Source organism: the organism of the source record quoted next, unplaced genomic scaffold (genome assembly GCF_019419815.1).
Source record: "Pyrus x bretschneideri cultivar Hongxiangsu unplaced genomic scaffold, Pyrus_bretschneideri_v1 Contig57, whole genome shotgun sequence".
NCBI classification, from domain to species: domain Eukaryota; kingdom Viridiplantae; phylum Streptophyta; class Magnoliopsida; order Rosales; family Rosaceae; genus Pyrus; species Pyrus x bretschneideri.
In genome coordinates, this window is record NW_025999795.1 from 1939649 (window position 1) to 1960170 (window position 20522).

Here is a 20522-nt window from a genome sequence, read left to right on the forward strand (position 1 = left end):
ACGGATGCTACACCACGTGTTTTTATTTAAGTGGTAGAAATTTTTAATTTTTAAGTTATTAATCTTTTAACACACATATCTCACCATTTATATAGGAACACATGATGTATTACCTCATATGACAATTACACTGAAAAATCTCTCCATAGGTTGGACTTGATCACTAGGGCGATTTGCCCCTGTTCTTGTGTTGGTCCATCGGGCTACTCTTCCCGCTGAACTTGCTCTTCAGGAAAACCTCACTTAACAAAAAGTCATAACTCTGATTTGTCAAAATAGTAGGCGCATAAAAAAAAATAAGGACCATTGTCCATAAAACGGGTCGACAACACGAGCTTAACCAAGTCAAATCGAAATTTTCACGTTTCCTCATTGTTTGAATTAAGAAAACAATATTACAGAAAAAAAAAAAAAAAATTGTATTCATCGTCCTAATGTTATTTTACAAGAATTATACATGGCTACTTAAATAATGAGTACGAGTTCATACTCAAAATTGTTCGTTGTCAATTTATAGAATTTCGTATTTATATTAAAACCATTCGTAGTATAAATCACTTTATAAATATCGTTTCTGCAAAAAAATCAATTATAATTAAAATCGTTTAGTCATCAAATTGTATAAAAAATAGATCAACAAAATTAGTAAAAGCAATATAAACCGTCAATATACTGGTTAGAATAGATTGACTATAAACATACTTAGTTTTAATTCATTTTACAGACCTTAATAATGTGATTTATAATATGAACGGCTCTTATCAGTAAGCACAAAATTCTGTGATTCGAACACGGTGAATTTTGAGAGTTCTTACTTATTTTTTAGTAGCTAATCTTTGTTCATTTTACAACCGGACTAAATAACTGAATTTCAAAAAATATATAACACTATGAAATTACAATTTCACCCTTTCATGCCGCAAACCATCCAACTTCTCCGCGGAACTCGAATCCAACGGCGGCTCTTCCTTCCTCCGACTCCCCATTCTCAAAAGACCGTACAATTTCCTGAACTCCCTCACCGTGTGAATACTTTCCTGGCAAAAAACGGCGCTGGGTTCGCCCGACTCGTCGACGGACCGACCTGACGAACTATTTGACAACGTTTGCCCGACTTTGTTCGCTCCCTTCATACTATCCACATTCGTCTGCAACGCCGAGATAACCGACTTCAAAGCCCGACTCGGCGAGCTCCGATTCGAAATCATAATCTCGCCGATCGCCGCTGGGCTCAGACTCGCTCCTCCGTGGAAAATCTCCTCCACCTGCTGGAATAGCTTGTGTTCCTTGAGCCCGAGGTAAGTGCTGGCCAAGCTCTTGAAAGCGGAAAAATCGCAGAGTGGAAAATGGATGTGGACATCGACCCGACCCGGCCTCAAAACCAACTGGTCCACCTGATCCTTACCGTTCATCGTGAAAACCAAGACGCGCTCCTCACCGCACGACGACACTATCCCGTCCAAAAAATTCAACAGCCCGGACAAGCTCACAGCCGTGGATTTCTCCGCCAAGAAACGGTCCAGATCCTCCACCACGATCAGCGACTTCGGCGTCGTTTGGAGGAGAAGCATTTTCAAATCGGAGTCATCGGCGACTTTGGACATGTCGACGTCGTACACGTCGTAGCCTAAGAACCTCGCCATGGCGGCGACGAAGCTGGTTTTTCCGGTGCCGGAGGGGCCGTAGAGCAAAAAGCTCCGCTTCCAAACTCGGCCTAGTCGGTGATAATACTGCTTCGATTTCGAGAAATTCTCAAGATCGGAGCGGACTTTATTCTTCAGCTCGGCGTCCATCACGACGGTGTCGAAGGTGGCGGGGTGCATGAACGGAACCGATCGCCACCGTTCGTTTTCACACGAGAGGTTCATGTACAGCTTGATATCTCTGTTCCGCTGCTCGATTTCATCGGCGACGGTAAGAATGTGTTGGAAGTACTGGCGGAACACGCGGCGCTTGTCGGACCGATTGATTTTCAAAACAAAGGACCGGATTCCGTCGGACTGGGATTTCTGAATAGTCCAAGAGAGCTTGGCGCTGAGGAAGGTGTCGTGGACGGCGGAGTTGTTGGCGTCGTGCCGGAAGACGATGTCATTGGATTTGGCGCCGGTGAAGAGGTTGGTGAAATCGGAATCCTCGATGGAAGGGAGGGAGTCGAGGTAGACGGAGATCTTGCCGTAGAGCTGGTTCTCCTGGAAGTGCTCGTTGAACTGCGGGATTTTGTAAAACTGGTAGACTCTGAACCGGTCCGCCAAGGATTGCCATAATTTTGTCAATTTGTGAACCAGAGATGTTTTGGACATGAACCGCAGAACCAGAACCAAAGAAACAGCAAACAGCAAGAAATAGAAAAATGCCATGAATCCGCCCATGATAAACGAACAATTAACCCGAAATCGAGCTAGCTAGCCCACCACGGTAAGGATTGTAGCACCCAACGTGCTAGCAGTAGTCGTTGAAGAGCCTCCGATGCTTAAGTTAGTTACGTATGGAGTACTTAAACAAATTGACGGAGATTCTAGCTTAGATTTTGCATTGATAATAACGCAATGACTTCGTGGACGAAGGTGGATGGCATGTTACTAACTAAAGAGCCTTCGATGCTCAAATCAGCTGAATGCGAGGCTAAATTTGGTGTGATGAAATCAAAGAGAGAGAGGAGTGGAGGTGATGGGTGGAGATTGAGAATGATATTTGGAGGAGGAATTTAATGGGTTTGGGTTGGGGGAACAATGTATGGAGACGGCTTGAGCCGGCAAATTAAAGTTGGGTGAGTTGGGTCAATAAAAAGAGCAACAGCGGGCGTGTACGTAGAGAAGGAGAAGAAATGTGGATTGTATTGTTTGTCTTTGGCTGTGAAACGATGACCAACGACCAGGGGCTCATTCTCTCTAATATTTTATTTAATTATTTTAGAGGACTATTCACATGTGCCCCCATTTTATTCAATTTCATTAAATTGACCAAACCCAACCAATTTATTGGCACTTGATTTTTGACCAACGACGTTGAATTTTAATGGAATCTTTTTGTTTTTTTTTTAAATTGATTGAAGGCACTTTTCCACGAGTATGAAGTAATAAAATATTTTTTCATAATTCACTTGTCATTTTATTAAAGATTTGTTCAAAATCATTTTTAACAAAGATGCTTTCAGCCATTTCAAAAATATTTCTAGACGAGCCCTTAGCTTTTTAGATTTATCACTTTCATACCATGTCGGAATTTTTTTTATTACACCCTTACACTGAGAAGTAAGAATGATTTTAAAATATGTGACCATTTTTAATTGATTTGAAATAATGTTACAATGACGCAAATTAAGTATTATGGGCTTGGGTGGTGTTGCTAATGACCTTAGAAATGGTCAAGACTCCAAGACACATTTAAAACACATGACAATGCATAGTCATGCTGAAAAATCTACAAGATTATGCTCGCGGGTCGTGCATTAGGTATAGATAGTGACAAAATATATTGAACTAATCCGCTCAATTAGTGCTGCTAACACTGCTAGTCATAATCAAGACATAGTTAAAACACATAACATAAGTAATTAACTTGAAATACCGCAACAAAATGTATTCTCTCCGTTCACGGATTAGAACTAGTGAAGAAGTCTAATCAATTAATGGTTTCGGGCCGTGGTAGGGTGCTGTGCTGCGTAGCTATTAACCGGGGGAATAGTCAGAGCGAGCAGGCACACGGTGGGATGCTGTGCAGCCTTTGATGAATCTGCTCGTTATATTCGTGACTTTATATAAATGACAAAGGAAACCATCGGAAAAGAAAACACACACATTATTGCAAGCTTGATTACTATATATATGACTTTACTTGAACCAGCTGCTGCATGCTGATGTAAAACTGACCTTTCATGGCTTCCTTTTTCGTAGGGCGACTTGCGTGAAATGTGTATTCACCGTTACTATAGTATTTTAGTTTAATAATGCACTGTTATGTATAAAAAAACTTATATGTCATTTTTGTACGGGCCTCCGTAATGATAATGAAGTTGTTTAATGTAAATACTTATTCCTCTTGCGTGTAAATAATACTTGACTACTCAAAGAATGAGATTACAAGTACGAGTTCCTACCTAAAGTTGTTTGTTGCTGATTCATAGAATTTTATGTTTATGATCAAAACCATTCATAATATAAATCACTTTACAAAGGACATTTAGTCATAAAATTGCATAAAAAAAGATGAATGAATTTGGCAACAGCATTATGAACTGTCTATGTATTTGTTACAATAAATTAACTAGATAATCTTCATTTTTGCAGAGATCTAAATGATTCATAATATGAGCGTTTCTATTCATAAATACAAAACTATGTGATTCAAACATAAAAAAAAAAATTTGAGTATAGAAATTCACGCTCATTCTTGAGTTGTCAAGCATCGTTCCTCGTGTGTGAGCTATGTTTTCTATGTCCCACAGTGAGCACGTAGTCAAAGAATGGTTTTGCTCACCAACTGCGACCTGTTAATTATTGTTTAATCTTCATTTATCTAGCTTCAAACAGGATATTCACTTTCAACATGTAATGTTAATTAATAAATTAGTTGTCAAACATACGGTGCTTACTTACGTGAGTGCAGGGAAATAACTAATGCAATTATGCAATAATGCAATGGGTTTATTTATTTAATTATCAGATTACCACTAATTATATCGAAACTGTCTCAACTTAATCACATGCACAACACACTAGATGCTTAGTTTTTATCAAAATGCATCGGTACAATTTAAGTGAAACCATTCAATACAAGTTGTCATATATTTTGTCAAATATCTGACGTGAGATTACATTCGTCGACAAATTGTATATAAGTAATATATTGTGTCAAACCTTTGACGCGAGATTGCATTCTTTAACAAATTGTGTCGTACAATAATTAGGAGAGCCAAAACCACTAGCTAATGTCATGTTTGTTTTGTGGACGCTAATGTACTAAACTAGTATCATAAAATTATTGGAATCCAAAGGAAATTAACAAATTATTGATTCGGACGTCTTACTTTGCTGACATTTGTGGCTCGTTTCGTAGGGCGGTTTTCCTTAGATATCGTCAGTCAATTTCCTTGAAATAATTTTTCACCATTTATAACAAACACAGTACTTATAAATTATTTCGCTAGATAGAATATAAATACCTTAAGGTGCTCTTAATAAAAATACGTTGCGTCTTTAAGACGTTTTGATGAACTACAATTACTTCTAAATTATTCTACCACATATAATCAGAAGCGCTTATGATTGTCAAGAACGGCTAAAACCGCGTTCTTCCTTTATTATACCACCTTATCAAGCTGTTGCAGCTTTCTGGCGGAAAAATTGTGGGCCTTGGATTTAGAGTAAAAGCATGAGAGGGACTCTCAGGGAACGCACGCAAACTTGAAAGGGGTAATGATTCGCCCTTATATGAAACCAACTGCCCTACTTCCAGCTGTCCTTGGTGATGGTCCTAATCATTCTGGTAGCTCAGGCAACTTGCTCACCATGTGAGAAATACACTGTTAATCGCCACGCAAGGCCACTAACACGAGTTTAGTAGTATATCTCTTCATCTGTAAGTTAAATCCCTTCCTTTTAGTACATCATTGTTGTAAGTATAGTTGCCCTCCCGTTAATCTTGATAGTGGATAAGGCGCCCTACTAGTCCGAGTAACTTAATGCTCAAGCGACCTCACATATCGAATGATGGTGCACAAAGTAGTATATCGTTGCTTTGTTTATGAATCCGATGAGCATGACTGGTCAGGATCCACCGAGCACACGACTAAACCTAGCATTTCCCTACGAGAGTTAGTTTAGGGTTGAAGGTACCCTTGCTGAACAGTTGAGCATATATGGCTTGAGAGAAGTTGGAACAAGAGCAAACCAAAATTTGGAAGGCAAATGTCGAATGTCAAACAAAACCACCCACTCTCAACAACGTTTACAGAGTAAGAAAGGTTTATAACAAGACAATGGTCCGAACGTCGATACAAAACAGCTCCTTCATATCCAATAATCTACGTCGCTTGCTAAATCACAATATGATCTTAGGCACCATTCAAAAAGATGGAACTACGTGAATACTAAGAACATATGTATTGTAAACCTAATCGAAGATAATCGAGGAGGCTCCTACTGCCACAAGTCTGACGGCGTTGAATATAACATGTCACCGGCAGGAGAAACACTGGGGTGTTGCCGGGGGAATACCCTGTGTGAATATTAGCACTCATCCCGTTATGTATAAGAGTTCCATACACACATGGGGATATACCCGTTGAAGCCCAAGATTCCCCCCACCTGTGGAGACTTGTGGCTGGAGTGGAGGTAGGGATTTCAAGGGTCCTGTGCATCGGGTTGAATATTCAAGATTTTGGAAACCACGTTTTTTGTAAGCTCAGTAATTGCAGCTTGAACTGGATAATCACCAGTCTCGCTATCCCTCGACCACCCTGGTGATGATTGTGATGAGAACAACCCAGTATAGTCATTTGCAGCAACCTTTGTATGTTTGGAAGTTGCGAGAACATTCTCCAAATCTAACTGGGTTAATGGCCTTGGTGCCTGAAGAAAGCAGCAGAGACCAACACTCTCAGTACAAACAAAACCCGCAAGCCTATTAACTAGAGCTGAAACTGCAAAGATAAACAAGGAAAATGCCACATATACTCACAGAAGATTTCTTTCCGGTCTTTTCTTCATTTAGTAGGTCTCTGATAGGACAATATGCTGCTTTCTTGCAAAGCTCAAGTAGATCCGAACCTGTGTAACCCTCAGACAAGACGGCTAAACGATCATAATCAATATTCTCTTCAACCCTCTCACCCTTCAAAATCACCTTTAGTATCTGAGCCCTCTCCCTTTTATCGGGCATCCCAATCTCAAAGGCCTGAGAAAGACGCCGAAGTATTGCTTCATCAAGTTCTGACGGACGATTAGTAGCAGCAAGAACCATAACTCGAGCGTTCTCTGCATGAACAACATAAAATATCAAACCAAATGCCTTATCCAAGGAATAATTGTCTAGCATTTCACTGATGACTGACCGCAAATGCTTTCTTTTCCTAAGGAAAAGAAGAACAAAATTCCTATTTAGAGAGGAGAAAAAAAACTTACGATCTGTAGTAAAGCCATCCCATAAAGCCATGAACTCAGTTTTCATGTTTGTCAATGCCTCGTGATCTGTAGTTCGGCGCTGACCCAAGAAACTATCAACCTCATCAATAAAGATGATAGCAGGCTGGAGTTTATAAGCCAAGCTAAACACAGCAGCAACTGCAGAAGACAAATTAACATGCTAAGCACAGTTGATATGAAAACTACAAAAACTTCAAAATCCTTGTAGGACACTAGCATAATTGCAACTCTTGAGGTAAAAGCAACAAATATGCATGACCTTTTCCTTGAAAGAAAAATAAGAGTTCACCCTTCTCAATCAACTAGTAAGATCGCAAAATAATTGCTTTTATACACCAGGCCATTTTGATTCCCAGTGGCATAAGTATCGAATTAGTTTGCTTACTTGATTTATTAGGAACAAGACCTAAAAAAGTCCTAACTCCTAAAGGCATGGATATAGTTGCTTCATGGGTAGTTGAGTAAGTCGTGAGACGCATAAAAGTATGAAAGCTATCACATCAAAGCTTACATGAAGTTATCTCTCGTATAAAAAAGGGCCTATATTCATCTAGCACACTCCCTTCCCTTCCTATACTTCACAATCGTACAGTGCTAACAAATATATCGCCAAAATAGAGAAGTAAAAGATATTGTATGATCCAGAACCATAGAAAAAGAATCAGAGAGGAAAGATACTGGTTATAAAACATGCATAATCTACTTGAGAAGAGACAGTAGAAGATCCTATTTGAATATTTGCACATCAGATTTGATATCACTCACCGAGCTTTTGTGCATCACCAAACCATTTGCTCATCAGATTTGATATCCTGAGATTGATGAAAACAGCTCCAGACTCCTTTGCAATAGCTTTGGCAAGCATAGTCTTTCCAGTACCCGGCGGTCCATACAGCAAGACACCTTTTTGTGGACCAAGGAGCTTCCCGTGGGAAAATAAATCAGGCCTCCGTAGTGGAAGGATCACTAGTTCATACAAGGCTTCCTTTATAGCATCTAGTCCTCCAATAGATCCAAATTCTACTTCAATGTGGTCGGGGTTTATAACATCGCCGGCTATAACATCCTGATTACGAATACTATATCAGCATTACTCTATCCAATTTTATTGGATAAGTCACGAAATCAAAAAGTATCATTCCAATTTTATTGGATGTCCCTGTAGTAATTCAAATAATTTCACTCACATACGAAGTATTAACAAAAAATCAAACCGATTGCACCATAATGCAGGAAGGAAAACAGCAAAAACGCCTATATTTCAAGGAAACTGCACCAAAAACCCTCTAAAACCCAACAAAATAAACATCAAAATTCATCACCTCTCAAAGTACCACCTCAAAATCCACATATTACAAAAACCCAGATCACTATTATCCAAAAAAAAAATTGATTATTTCCAAAAATGAAATAAAATCCACGAAACAGCAAGTTAAGGACAACCCAGAAGCCGGAAATGGCGTCTCTTTACCTCATAAGTGTTGGTGTTAATAAGCGGTCGGCCGAGTCGCTTGGCGATTTCCTTCTTGTGCTCCATCGCCTTCTTAGACGTTTCCCGGTTCGGATCAAGATACCGGAGCCCCACGAACAAAACCAAGCTACTCAACGCCGCGCTCGCCGCGTACAGTACCAGTTCCTGCAGGAACTTGGTCTCCCTCTCCCGTGAACCCCCCATTTGAAATTGTACTGCAGAATTCACAAAGTCGAATTAATTCCCAATTTCCAGAGCCCCTTTGCAAATTATAGCAAATTAGGAATTGGATTTAAGGAACAGGGGTGTGGATTGGAAGAAAGGTTTCTACTTTTTATTTGGGTATTTCTTGCTCTGCGTGGCAAACAAGCTGGGAATATCGTTTGTGGCCGTTGGCTTTTCGTGGGAGTTTCAAGTACGGGCCGATGAGATTTGGGTTCGCGTTTTGGAGGTGTAATAAATGTCTTATGGGTTGGCCCATGACTCTTCGTATTTTTTTGGACAAGACGATGTTTTAAACTATATTATGTGGGAGAAGGTGAGTGTGAATTTGGGTGCACTGACTTGATTAACTGATCTAACCAATATTTACGGACTCTCTTTATTAAGTCAAATAAAATCGAGAGGTACTTTACGTATAATAAGTTGTGTAAAAGGCTTGTAAATTTGATCAAGAGATTTGGAGATGCAATTTGCAGCATGTTCATAAAGGGCGCAATTTTACAGCTGACGTGTTAGTCAAGTTGGATTTAAATAGCGAGGTAGACGTTCAATAGCTTACGGAGCCTCCTGTTAGTACAAATTCTTTATTATAACTGCTCTGAAGTCGCTAAAGCTAGACTAATTTGTTTCTTAGTTTCTTTTCTCTTTTTATAAATAGGAAGAACAAAATGGGAATGTGACACTGCTAGATTTTGCGAAAATGAACGTACATATATAAATAACTTGAACATGAAGATTCCTGCTTTCCAAAATTCCAAGTAGAATTCAAGTAGCAGACGAAACAAAACGGAATTTCATTAAGTATTTGGTTAAAATTTGAATGGTTGCTAAAAAAATAGATCCAATTCCAAAGAATCCAAACTATCATCTATCAAACATTTCCAAATGAGACATCAAAATAACCACAAGATGCAGTGCGGTTGGCAAATGCCACCTTATGTTGGGAGATTCCCTGATGCCTTTCCAGCAGGGGTTCAAAACCAATTGAGAGCACTTACCAGAGGCAAGCCGAATCTCGAGCGGAGATTAGTCCCACCCTTCGAGTTTGGAGACACTTTGTGGTCTTTACCAAAAAAAAAAAAAAAGAGATGTCAAATATAACATGTCAAAATTTATTTGATTGATGATATAACAAATTGAATATGGATGTTAAATTAAAGTGAGGTAGAGAATAAGGAGTCAAATGTGTGACATCCCACATCACCAAGGGGAGTGATCCTTAAATATATATTCCCATCCCTACCTAGCACGAGGCCTTTTGGGAGCTCACTGGCTTCGAGTTCCATAGGAACTCCAAAATTAAGCGAGTAGCGCGCGAGAGCATTCCCAGAATGGGTTACCCATCGAGAAGTTCTCGTGTGAGTTCCCAGAAACAAAACCGTGAAGGCATGGTCGGGGCCCAAAGCGGATAATATCGTGCTACAGTGGTGGAGTGGGCCTGGGAAGTGATCCGCCCCGGGCGGGGATGTGACAATTTGGTATCAGAGTCTAACCCTGGTCACGTGTGTGCCGACGAAGACATCGGGCCCTTAAGGGGGGTGGATTGTGACATCCCACATCACCCAGGGGAGTGATCCTTAAATGTATATTCTCATCCCTACCTAGCACGAGGCCTTTTGGGAGCTCACTGGCTTCGGGTTCCATAGGAACTCCGAAGTTAAGCGAGTAGCGCGCGAGAGCATTCCCAGGATGGGTGACCCATCGGGAAGTTCTCGTGTGAGTTCCCAGAAACAAAACTGTGAATGTGTGGTTGGGGCCCAAAGCGGACAATATCGTGCTACGGTGGTGAAGTGGGCCCGGGAAGTGATCCGCCCCGGGCCGGGATGTAACAAAATGACTCAACTACCACGTCATGTATTACATCTCCATTGAAAAACAACGTCAAATTTCCGGATCATACAATTTGAAAAATTGTATTTTTATCAATCGTAGTTGATTGTCGATAGATGAGTGAAATAAATTTATAATCAAATTAGTAAGTTAAAAATCAAAGAAAAAGAAAGAATGTGCCTCGTTAGCCATGCTCTTTGCGCCATTAACAATCATAATATTATATGGTGTTACCCCGTAGGTTTACAAGTTGTTTACCAATATTAGTTGAATCTCTAAGCAACTTTTCAATGGCTATGAATTTTTTTTGTTCCAAAAGCACCTAAAGTGATTCTTGCAATAAGCATCAATTATGTATTTATTTCAAGAAACACTTTAAGTGTTTTTTCAGAATTTACTTACATTTTTACTAAGAATTAGTTCCAAAAATATTTTTATTTTCAATCATTTTAAAAGTATATTCAAACGAGCTTTTAATCAATGCAGATAAATTGACTAGACTAATGGTTGTAAATTGATTGAAAATAATAAACTATTTTTGGTAAATGACAACCCACCCCGTCCAAGGAGCTGCACCCGCCCGCTATCGGGTTTTGTGGTCCTCTGCATCATGTAGTTGTTGACCTCACCTTTTAAGTCTTTTTGTTTTGTATTTTTTCATACTATGACATTTGAGTGCGAAGAATTGCGCTGAGACACGAAATCAATATTCCCTTATCTCGAATTACGGCCTTTCGTTCTTCGGATCTCTTTCATCCTCATCATTGGATTAAGTGATTCAGATTTTTGAAATTTCATTCAACGATTCAAAATTATTATAGTTATTAAAAAATCAAAACAGATATACCGTTGAATGAAATTTCAAATATCGGAATCACTTAATCCAATGACCTTAATAAAAAAGATCTGAAAAGAATCTACTTCCGTTCACATAAATACTAAACGCACAAGACAGAAATCTTAGCAAACGAGCCGATATCGTTGGCATTTCATTTCTCTTTTTATTTATTAATTTGTGGGGAGTATAAGAAAAGCTCAGTCTTTTCCCAACCGAGTGCGCCGTGTTTGAGTCACACTCGTAAAAGCAGTCGTTAAGGAAAAACAGCTTCTTCTTTGTTTTTCGGTTTGAGTGGGGTGGATCGAAAGTTGATGTCATGTACTACAAAAGCATGTTTAGTACTTCATTGCAGTACATGCAGAGACGACGACTTTTCCTCTGAGTTTCTGCTTCTGCTTTTTCCAATCGAATTATAAATATTTTTGGCGTGTGGCAGCCACTAGCCACTCCTCAAATTCTCGGCACAAACAACAGCGTGGCAGTGGATTCGTGGGGCTTTTTCTTTCTTTCCGTTTTCTCTGTAAAGTTTTGATCTTTTTGGTGGGTTCTTGCGAGTCAACCCTCTCTCTCAATGCAATAAGCAATCTGGACGATATCAGATTGCAGATTGAGAAAAGGGTTCGTCTGCGGATACGCCATTTGTAAATTTCTGAAATTTCCAGCTCTCGATCGAAGAACAAGAAGAGAAAGTTGAGGTAATATCGTTGATGGGTTTTTGTGTTCTTCTGTGTTTATTTCATTTCAGCTATCAGATTAGTTCTTTGATTTTTTGACTGAAATGGTCTTGAGAAAACATGTTCGTATCATCAAATTTTCTAAATTCTACTCTCTCTCTCTCTTTCTCTCTCTCTCTCTCTCCCTTTCATTTGACTCTATCTGATCAGCGAAGGGTTTTTAGACCAAATGGGGAACACAAATGGCGAAAACGGAGAGATTGAGACGTTTGAGACAGTTAATGGACATGGGATTGAAGAGAATGGATGTGAGCCACAGGAGGATTTGAACAGAATAGTCCCATGGAGAAGGCAGATTACAGTCCGGGGACTCGTAGCCAGCGTAGTTATTGGGGTAATTTACAGTGTTATAGTGATGAAGTTGAACCTCACCACTGGTTTGGTTCCCAATCTCAATGTTTCGGCTGCACTTCTCGCTTTCGTGTTCATCCGGTCATGGACTAAGCTGCTTCAAAAGGCTGGAGTTGTATCAACTCCCTTCACCAGGCAGGAGAATACAATAATTCAAACTTGTGCAGTTGCGTGTTATAGCATTGCTGTTGGAGGTCAGAAAAATTTCTGCTTTTGTTATTTTTTTCATGTTGATGATTCGGTTTCATAATATTCATATGGGGTTTTGCTGAAATATGTGGCATTGCAGGTGGTTTTGGTTCGTATCTGTTGGGTCTAAACCGAAAGACTTACGAGCAAGTTGGGGTTGATACTGAGGGGAACACTCCCGGGAGCACCAAGGAACCAGCGATTGGTTGGATGACTGGTTTTCTATTTGTTAGTAGTTTTGTTGGGCTGCTGGCTTTGGTTCCTCTCAGAAAGGTAAGTTCTTTCGTCCTGTCTAACTTTCGATAGCAGAAAAAGGTTTGTTTGAGGGAGTGAAAAGGTAAATTGGGTTATGTTTCTGAACTGCTAAATTATTGAGAAAGAGGTTGAGATTGCTTGTGTGTTTGAAATTGACAAAGTTATTGATTCCGAAAGGGGTTTAGAAATGCAGTTTGGGTTGTTTTGCAGATCATGATAATAGACTATAAATTAGCATACCCGAGCGGAACTGCTACTGCTGTCCTTATTAACGGGTTCCATACTCCAAAGGGTGACAAGATGGCTAAGTAGGCATCCGTTTATATGACTTAATCTTCGGTTTAAGACTAAATAGGACTTGAGTTTGAAAGAACTCTTAACATGTTGAGGTTCTTCTCGCAGACAGCAGGTTCACGGGTTCATGAAATTCTTTTCAGTTAGTTTCTTGTGGGGTTTCTTTCAGTGGTTTTATTCTGGAGGGGAGCAATGCGGATTCGCTCAGTTTCCAACATTTGGATTGACCGCTTGGAGAAATTCGTGCGTGCTTTGTGTCTTTCATTTTCCTTCTGCTTGTCATGATTGATCCTTCTCTCGTCATTGATTGCATAAATTGAATTTTGCAGATTTTACTTTGATTTCAGTATGACTTATATAGGAGCAGGAATGATCTGTTCTCATCTCGTGAACTTATCTTTGCTTCTCGGCGCCATACTCTCTTGGGGAGTAATGTGGCCATTGATAAGGGGTCTTAAGGGAGAGTGGTTTCCTGCAACTTTATCAGAAAGTAGTATGAAGAGTCTAAACGGTTACAAGGTGTGGACTAGACATTCAATTCCATTTCTTAACCAGATTCTTACTGATTTTGTCATAGAGATTTTTGGATTCAAGTATTAGGCAATTGAGTTTCGGGTATCTTCGTTTTGCTACAGGTTTTCATTTCCATTTCCCTGATACTAGGAGACGGGCTGTACAATTTTCTCAAGATACTATATTTTACTGGCTCAAACATCCACATGAAAATGATGAACAAGAACCTTAAAACAGGTAGTGCGCGACTTTGCATGGTTTATGCTTCGTGTTCTAAATGAAACAATTTGAGTAACATCTTGCATGGTTTATGCTTCGTGTGCGAAATGAAACAATTTGAGTAACATCAATAAACTATCTCTCTCATGCAGCTTCAAATGACAAGAATGTGACTGTTGATGATCTTCGACGAAATGAAGTCTTCATAAGAGATAACATTCCTGTTTGGGTAGCTTGCGTAGGGTACACCTTGTTCTCTGTCATCTCCATCATTATCATCCCGCTTATGTTTCCTCAACTGAAATGGTATTATGTAGTCGTAGCCTACCTAATTGCCCCCTCTCTAAGCTTCTGCAATGCTTATGGTGCGGGTCTAACTGACATGAACATGGCTTATAACTACGGGAAAGTGGCTCTCTTTGTGCTTGCTGCCGTAGCTGGGAAAAACGATGGTGTTGTTGCTGGACTTGTAGGCTGTGGTCTGATCAAATCAATAGTTTCTATCTCCTCCGATCTGATGCACGACTTAAAGACTGCTCATCTCACTCTCACGTCTCCTCGATCAATGATTTTAAGCCAGGCTATTGGAACGGCCATAGGCTGTGTGGTAGCTCCTCTTACATTTTTCCTCTTCTACAAGGCCTTTAACATTGGGGATCCAGACGGTGAATACAAAGCCCCTTACGCCATCATATACAGAAACATGGCAATTCTCGGCGTTGAAGGCTTCTCTGCCCTGCCCCAGCATTGCTTGCAGCTGTGTTATGGTTTTTTCTCATTTGCCATAGCAACTAATCTGCTGAGAGATCTTGCTCCTACGAAAATCGGGAAATACGTTCCGCTTCCAATGGCAATGGCTGTCCCATTCCTCGTTGGAGCGTACTTTGCAATTGATATGTGCATGGGGAGTTTGGTTGTGTTCGTCTGGCACAAGCTGAAAAACAACAAGGCAAGTTTAATGGTTCCGGCAGTCGCTTCCGGTTTGATATGTGGAGACGGGTTGTGGATTCTCCCTTCGTCGATTCTTGCATTGGCCAAGGTTCAACCTCCCATCTGCATGAACTTCTTGGCAAATAAGTAGAGCTGAGTTTGCACCGTAGACTCGTAGTTGTGTTTTTCAAGTACAGTAGCAGTAGGTAATTTCTGCAGGTGCAGGTTCAGCACAGTATAGGGGAATTAATGATAAGAGTTTAGTTTCCTGATATGTAATTTCAGGTAATACATAAAGTAATGTAGCATTAGCATAGTAGATGACGGTACACTGTCTTGATCAGCTGGCTTAACCCGCATTTGCCATATTGTATCTGCATTTTCCCTTATGAGATTGCACCTTCTTCTTCATCCTTACGTCGTAGACTACTACAGTATCCACCTAGATATATACGGGGTTATCTTCTTCATATTTATCTCTTTTATACCTTGGTCCGAATGATCCTATATATTGAGTCTTCGTCTTATAACTTTACCATGACTCGTCGAAAGCAAGGGTTGATAACATTGTATTGGTCAACTAGCTTAACCCGCGTTTACTGTATCGCTTACGGTTTTCTGTCTTTGTGCCGATTGTGACGATAAGGTTGGAGCCGGTGAAAGATGCATGGTTTAAGAAGTTCACACATGAGATACAAGACATATCCATTCTTGGACCACCACCACCGATGTGTGTCAATGACTGATAGAGCTGATATTGTTTTCTGCTTGGTTTGCCAGCACCCCCAAAGGTGAAAACTTAAGTTCAACTTTTCGACTTTTTAGTGCTTTCTGTAAGCAATTATAAGGATTATAATTTTAGTGCTTTCTAGATAAGCACTAAGCAAATTTTAGTGCTTTCTAGATAAGCATTATATGGCTGGTTTGGAAGTACTTTTAAAATGACTGAAAATACTTTTAGAGAAAATATTTTTAGGTTCCAAAAGCACTTGAAGTGCTTTTTATTCATACTTGTTTAACATAACTTTTTGAACAACCAGAGATCTTCTAAAAAAGCTGCTTCATACTAACTCAGTTCCAAGATTCATTTGTCTTTTTACTAAGGATTAATTCTAAAAACTTTTGCACCAAAAGCGATTTCAATCATTTTAAAAACACTTTTAACAGAAGCGCTTTCAGCAAAAGTGAATAAGTAAAATTATATCCTACAAAACCATATCCAAACAGGCTGAAGACTAGGCCTTTGATGCCTGGTGGCTGTGAGCCAACTCCAAGTCGGGAGCTGGTTTCAACCTTCTTTGGCCACCCTCGTGTGTTTTTCTAGCATAAAAAATCGTGTATTTAAATAAGGACAACTAATAAAAATTGTTTCAAAACTTTAAGTTTTAACCAAAAGTCACATAATAACTTTTATTTAATGATAAAGACAAGAGATAAAAAAACAAAAAAAACAAAAACTTATTCAACCCAAAGCGCGTGTGCACACAAGCAGTGCAAAAGCAAGCATCTACCAATTCAACAAACGCAAAAGCAACACACATTACTTTTTTAATATTTCATTGGGAAGGAAAAGGTTCAAAGAAAGAGAGATTGTGAGGGTAGAGAGAAGAGAATGCCAACCAAATCCATTCAAACTAACATCAACAAACCCCAAAAACAATTTAGAGAGAGAGAGACCGTGAGGGTAGAGAGAAGATAATGCCAACCAAATCCATTCAAACTGACATCAATAAACCCCAAAAAATTTTAGAGGAAGAGAGAAATTTGAGGAAAAAAAAAATATTGCTGACATCAATACATGACTACCACTTAGCCCTACACGTGGTAGCATTTCATCATCACCCCATGTTCAAATTATGGAATTCTTTATTAATTTTAACCCTAACCAACTAAAACCTAAAAATAAAAAAAAAATTAGATTATGATCCTCAATGAAAGCACATTAGCTTTTCTAATCTTTCATTTATGTTTTTGTTGTTAATTTTGTATTGAATAAATTAAAGGAAAATCAAATAAATTGTTCGAAGAAATGTTAAAGAACAAATAGGAATGTGAAATTCATTATTCTAACTCTGTCAGAATATAAATATTATTGACAGTGATCTATATGATAATGAGAAGAGAGCTTCAAATTTTGAACCTTTTAGTGTTCAGTTTATAAAATAGTCAATGTTCAGTTTAAAAAACAGTGATAGTGCTAGTGTTCGATTTTAAGAAATAGTCAGTATTTAGTTTACGAAATAGCTAGTTTTTGGTTTAAGAAATAGTCAATGTTTAGTTTACGAAATAGTGACAGTACTAATTTCCAAAATAGTGATAATACTAGTGTTTGGTTTAAGAAATAGTCAGTGCTTAATTTACGAAATAGTGATAGTACTATTACTTGGTGTTAATAAACAGTGATAGTACTAGTGTTAGGTTTAAGAAATAATTAGTGTTTAGTTTACAAGGTGTTCGGTTTAAGAAATAGTTAGTGTTTAGTTCACAAAATAGTAATAATACTAGCATTCAGTTTAAGAAATAGTTATTGTTCAGTTTACGAAATAGTCAATGTTCAGTTTAAGAAGTAGTGACAGTATTAATGTCCCGTTTAAGAAATAGTCAATGGTTAGTTTAAGAAATATTGTTTAGTTTAAGAAGTTGTCAATGTTTAATATAAGAAATAGTGTTCAGTTTAAGAAGTAGTCAATGTTCAGTTTAAGAAATAGTGTTCAAATTTAAGAAGCAATCAATGTTCTGTTTAAGAAATAGTGACAATATTAATGTTTAAAAAACTGAATACTGAAAATTTTCTTTATTTTTGATCTTATAATATTATTACTTAGTTTGTTCTAAAAAAATTGAAAGGATAGTCAAATAAACAAATAATAAAATAAAAAATAAATTGTTTATGGAGTGAGGTGAAAAAAAAAAACAAATAAATTTGATGTGGATGGTTGAGGTGAAAGGATAGAAAAAATTTGATGGGAATATGCGAAGGAAGGAAAGAGATAAAGAGGTTCAACGTTTGAGTGAGAGAGAGTGTGTATGTGTGTAATGTGATGCGTGGTTTTACGCGTCAGTATTTGTTTTATTAAAGTTTAAGCTCTTTGTATTAAATAAAGGTAGTTAATAACTTTTGATTAATTAAAAGTTTCGAAAAACCTCTTTCATTGAACTTTTCATTTAAATAATATCACACATTAATTAAAAGTTGTCACGTGGACATAAGTATTAGAAATGTTCATACCAAAAATTGAAAAATTAAAAACGTTTGGGAATTTGCTTCCGTGTGATTTTTAGTTTTCGTTGGTAGGCGGAAAGCGGTGGGCGCGGGTTTTTCGGTGCCGTTCGCGACGAGACATGTTTACCCTTTTAAAAATTATATAAGTTCTTGATAATAAGTGCGTAATTGTCCTGAATTCGAAGGGCGTTTTGGGAATCCACAGGATCTCGTCCGTATACGGCTCCCTAAATCAAATTGCTGACTTCCTACTCTGAGAAAACAAAGCAGCAATTCTTCAACTCGCAGTCGCAGAGCCTACTCTCTCTCGCAGGTGAGTCCCAATTCTTCATCAATCTTTGTTCTTCAATTCACGGTCTCTCTCTTGTTAATTTTTCGTATTTGTTTTTGAATTTGTGTTCAATCCTTCATGGGTTTTGATCGGTATTTCAGAATTTTGTTTTCTGTGATTGGTGGAAGCTGTTTTTGTTGAAATTTCGAGGCTTTGGTGCATAAATTTTTGTGGGTTTTAATTGGTTTTTCAAAATTTTAGTTTTTGGGATTGGTAGAAGCTGTTTTTTGATGAAATTTCTCGGATTTGGTGCACAATTTATGTGGGTTTTAACGTTTTTGGTGATTTGTGCATGGACCATGGTGGCAGTGAAAGATGGCTTCAGATCCAAAAGTTCACGTATTTGAAGAGGTAGCGAAGCACAACAAAACCAAAGATTGCTGGCTGATTGTTGCCGGGAAGGTCAGATCTTTATCTTGATTGGATATTTGCTTCTTGTACTGTAAAATTCGGTTCCCAGTTGATTGATTGATTGATTTATCCTTTGTTTGGTTGCTGAGAAAATCTAGGAATATGAGAAAATTGCCCCCTACACAGAATTTGACTATTAGATTTTTGCATGTCAATGTGGTCGTGTTCGTCACGGTGCCACTCCTCAGTGGTCGCCTTGTTTCAGTTCCTTGATATGATTTTGGTTTATTCAATCCAATGACTAGAAAAAGGCAAATGCGTAGGGAAGAGCAAAATCGCTTCCCTGTGTTTCAAGGTGTTATTTGTACAAATCATAAACCAAGATTGTATGGAGTTTAGATCTCATGCTTAAAACTAAATCTGCTAGCTGCGGCAAAAACTCTGATAGTTAGAATAGGCTGATTTACCGATGGTTTGGAATATCAATTTTCAGGTGTATGATGTGACACCATTCATGGATGATCATCCCGGAGGCGATGAAGTTCTTCTATCTGCAACTGGTAAGGCATTCGTTTAATACTAATATCCTTTTTCTCAACCTGCAAGGCAGTAGGGTTTATGAGACTAATTTTGTTTGAAAACTGTAGGGAAAGATGCAACAAATGATTTCGAAGATGTTGGTCACAGTGATTCAGCCAGAGAGATGATGGAGAAGTACTACATTGGTGAGGTTGATCAGTCAACTGTCCCATTGAAACGGACTTACATTCCACCACCACAAGGTCGATACAATCCTGACAAGACATCCGAATTTGTTATCAAGATTTTACAGTTTCTGGTTCCGCTTTTAATCTTGGGGTTGGCCTTCGTTGTCCGTCACTATACCAAGAAAGATTAGAGTCTTTCTATTTCAGTATATCCGCTTGTAAGGATTAGTTATTCATCAAGATTTTGCAATTGCTCGTTTCAGTTATGTTGTTCTTGGTTTCCGTCATTGTTCATCCGAGGGTCGGTCCGTCGGTTGGTTTCTAGCGTCTTTTTGGTTATAAGGTGATTGACAGATTGTACAATGGTTGATCTTAAATTAAAGGATTGTTCTTCTTGTTATTATTTCCATATGAATTCCTGTTCATTATTTGTTGCTGATTTCACAAAGGCAATTGTTGTGTGTTGCATTTGAGACCAGTGTGTGCTGGTGTCAATGTCGCAGGTTTTGTTTATGACGTTTTACCTTTTCAGTGGATTCGTTCTATCGTGTGGTCCTGGACGCTGCGGGAAATTGTGGGAATATTAGCCATTTTAGAGATCGCGTATTGATAAAACTCCAGGACCGCATGATAAAACGAATCCATAGAAAAACTCCGGTATTTCTCCTCTCTAAACCCCTCATCTCCATATCAATTATTGAATTTTACGCTCGGGGTCACACTTGCACACCGCTTAATGACTACTCTATTACGGTTCGGAGGGCAATCGTGAAACTCGTGTGGTGAAGGGCGTTCCGTGCAGGGTTGTGGTAAGAAAAAAGTGGCACTCGTTTGGCCAAGTGATTGGTGTGCTAATCCTTTGGTTTAATTGCTTTTGAGTAGAGAAAACAGAGTAATGTGGCGGTGCTTGGACCCTGGTGTT

The 20522-nt window shown here is 38.7% G+C and overlaps 4 protein-coding genes across 6 annotated transcripts; 2 read left to right on the plus strand and 2 right to left on the minus strand.

Moving 5' to 3' along the window:
- Window positions 1-646: 646 nt before the first annotated feature.
- Window positions 647-2802, minus strand: LOC103943379 (AAA-ATPase At2g46620-like). The gene has a single exon (XM_009353672.3). It carries the CDS (start codon window positions 2367-2369, stop codon window positions 897-899), a length of 1473 nt encoding a protein of 490 aa, XP_009351947.2. The 5' UTR covers window positions 2370-2802; the 3' UTR covers window positions 647-896.
- Window positions 2803-5914: 3112 nt separating this feature from the next.
- Window positions 5915-8817, minus strand: LOC103943374 (outer mitochondrial transmembrane helix translocase). The gene is made up of 5 exons (XM_018646500.2): window positions 8614-8817; window positions 7908-8208; window positions 7122-7280; window positions 6679-6974; window positions 5915-6569 (listed from the first exon to the last, which is right to left on the minus strand). Exons 1-5 carry the CDS (start codon window positions 8815-8817, stop codon window positions 6342-6344), a joined length of 1188 nt encoding a protein of 395 aa, XP_018502016.1. The 3' UTR covers window positions 5915-6341.
- Window positions 8818-11667: 2850 nt separating this feature from the next.
- Window positions 11668-15399, plus strand: LOC103943375 (metal-nicotianamine transporter YSL3). Of its 3 annotated transcripts, none has more exons than XM_048571131.1 (8): window positions 11668-12198; window positions 12388-12782; window positions 12878-13050; window positions 13243-13340; window positions 13435-13569; window positions 13674-13845; window positions 13962-14076; window positions 14211-15399. In XM_048571131.1, the coding sequence occupies exons 2-8, from the start codon at window positions 12407-12409 to the stop codon at window positions 15137-15139; spliced, it is 1998 nt and encodes a 665-aa protein (XP_048427088.1). In that variant the 5' UTR covers window positions 11668-12198; window positions 12388-12406; the 3' UTR covers window positions 15140-15399. The 3 variants fall into 3 exon arrangements, with proteins under 3 accessions (XP_048427088.1, XP_048427087.1, XP_009351940.2); XM_048571130.1 differs by having other exon boundaries at window positions 11675-12198; window positions 12393-12782; window positions 13656-13845; XM_009353665.3 differs by having other exon boundaries at window positions 11678-12198; window positions 13656-13845.
- A 2977-nt stretch (window positions 15400-18376) lies between these two features.
- LOC103943376 (cytochrome b5) lies at window positions 18377-20003 on the plus strand. Its single transcript, XM_048571133.1, has 4 exons — window positions 18377-18524; window positions 18852-18944; window positions 19387-19453; window positions 19541-20003. Exons 2-4 carry the CDS (start codon window positions 18858-18860, stop codon window positions 19789-19791), a joined length of 405 nt encoding a protein of 134 aa, XP_048427090.1. The 5' UTR covers window positions 18377-18524; window positions 18852-18857; the 3' UTR covers window positions 19792-20003.
- Window positions 20004-20522: the final 519 nt, after the last annotated feature.

Bases quoted from the DNA above. Each gene is read 5' to 3' on its own strand.
- LOC103943379 (XM_009353672.3), bottom strand. From the start codon at position 2,369: ATGGGCGGATTCATGGCATTTTTCTATTTCTTGCTGTTTGCTGTTTCT.
- LOC103943375 (XM_048571130.1), top strand. From the start codon at position 12,407: ATGGGGAACACAAATGGCGAAAACGGAGAGATTGAGACGTTTGAGACA. The intron at 13,051-13,242 runs GTAAGTTCTTTC...GTTGTTTTGCAG, and splicing joins CTTTGGTTCCTCTCAGAAAG to ATCATGATAATAGACTATAA. The intron at 13,341-13,434 runs GTAGGCATCCGT...TTCTTCTCGCAG, and splicing joins AAGGGTGACAAGATGGCTAA to ACAGCAGGTTCACGGGTTCA.
- LOC103943376 (XM_048571133.1), top strand. From the start codon at position 18,858: ATGGCTTCAGATCCAAAAGTTCACGTATTTGAAGAGGTAGCGAAGCAC. The intron at 18,945-19,386 runs GTCAGATCTTTA...ATCAATTTTCAG, and splicing joins GGCTGATTGTTGCCGGGAAG to GTGTATGATGTGACACCATT. The intron at 19,454-19,540 runs GTAAGGCATTCG...TGAAAACTGTAG, and splicing joins AGTTCTTCTATCTGCAACTG to GGAAAGATGCAACAAATGAT.
- LOC103943374 (XM_018646500.2), bottom strand. From the start codon at position 8,817: ATGGGGGGTTCACGGGAGAGGGAGACCAAGTTCCTGCAGGAACTGGTA. The intron at 8,209-8,613 runs GTAAAGAGACGC...ATTCGTAATCAG, and splicing joins TTAACACCAACACTTATGAG to GATGTTATAGCCGGCGATGT. The intron at 6,975-7,121 runs GTAAGTTTTTTT...TTGTTCATGCAG, and splicing joins GGATGGCTTTACTACAGATC to AGAACGCTCGAGTTATGGTT.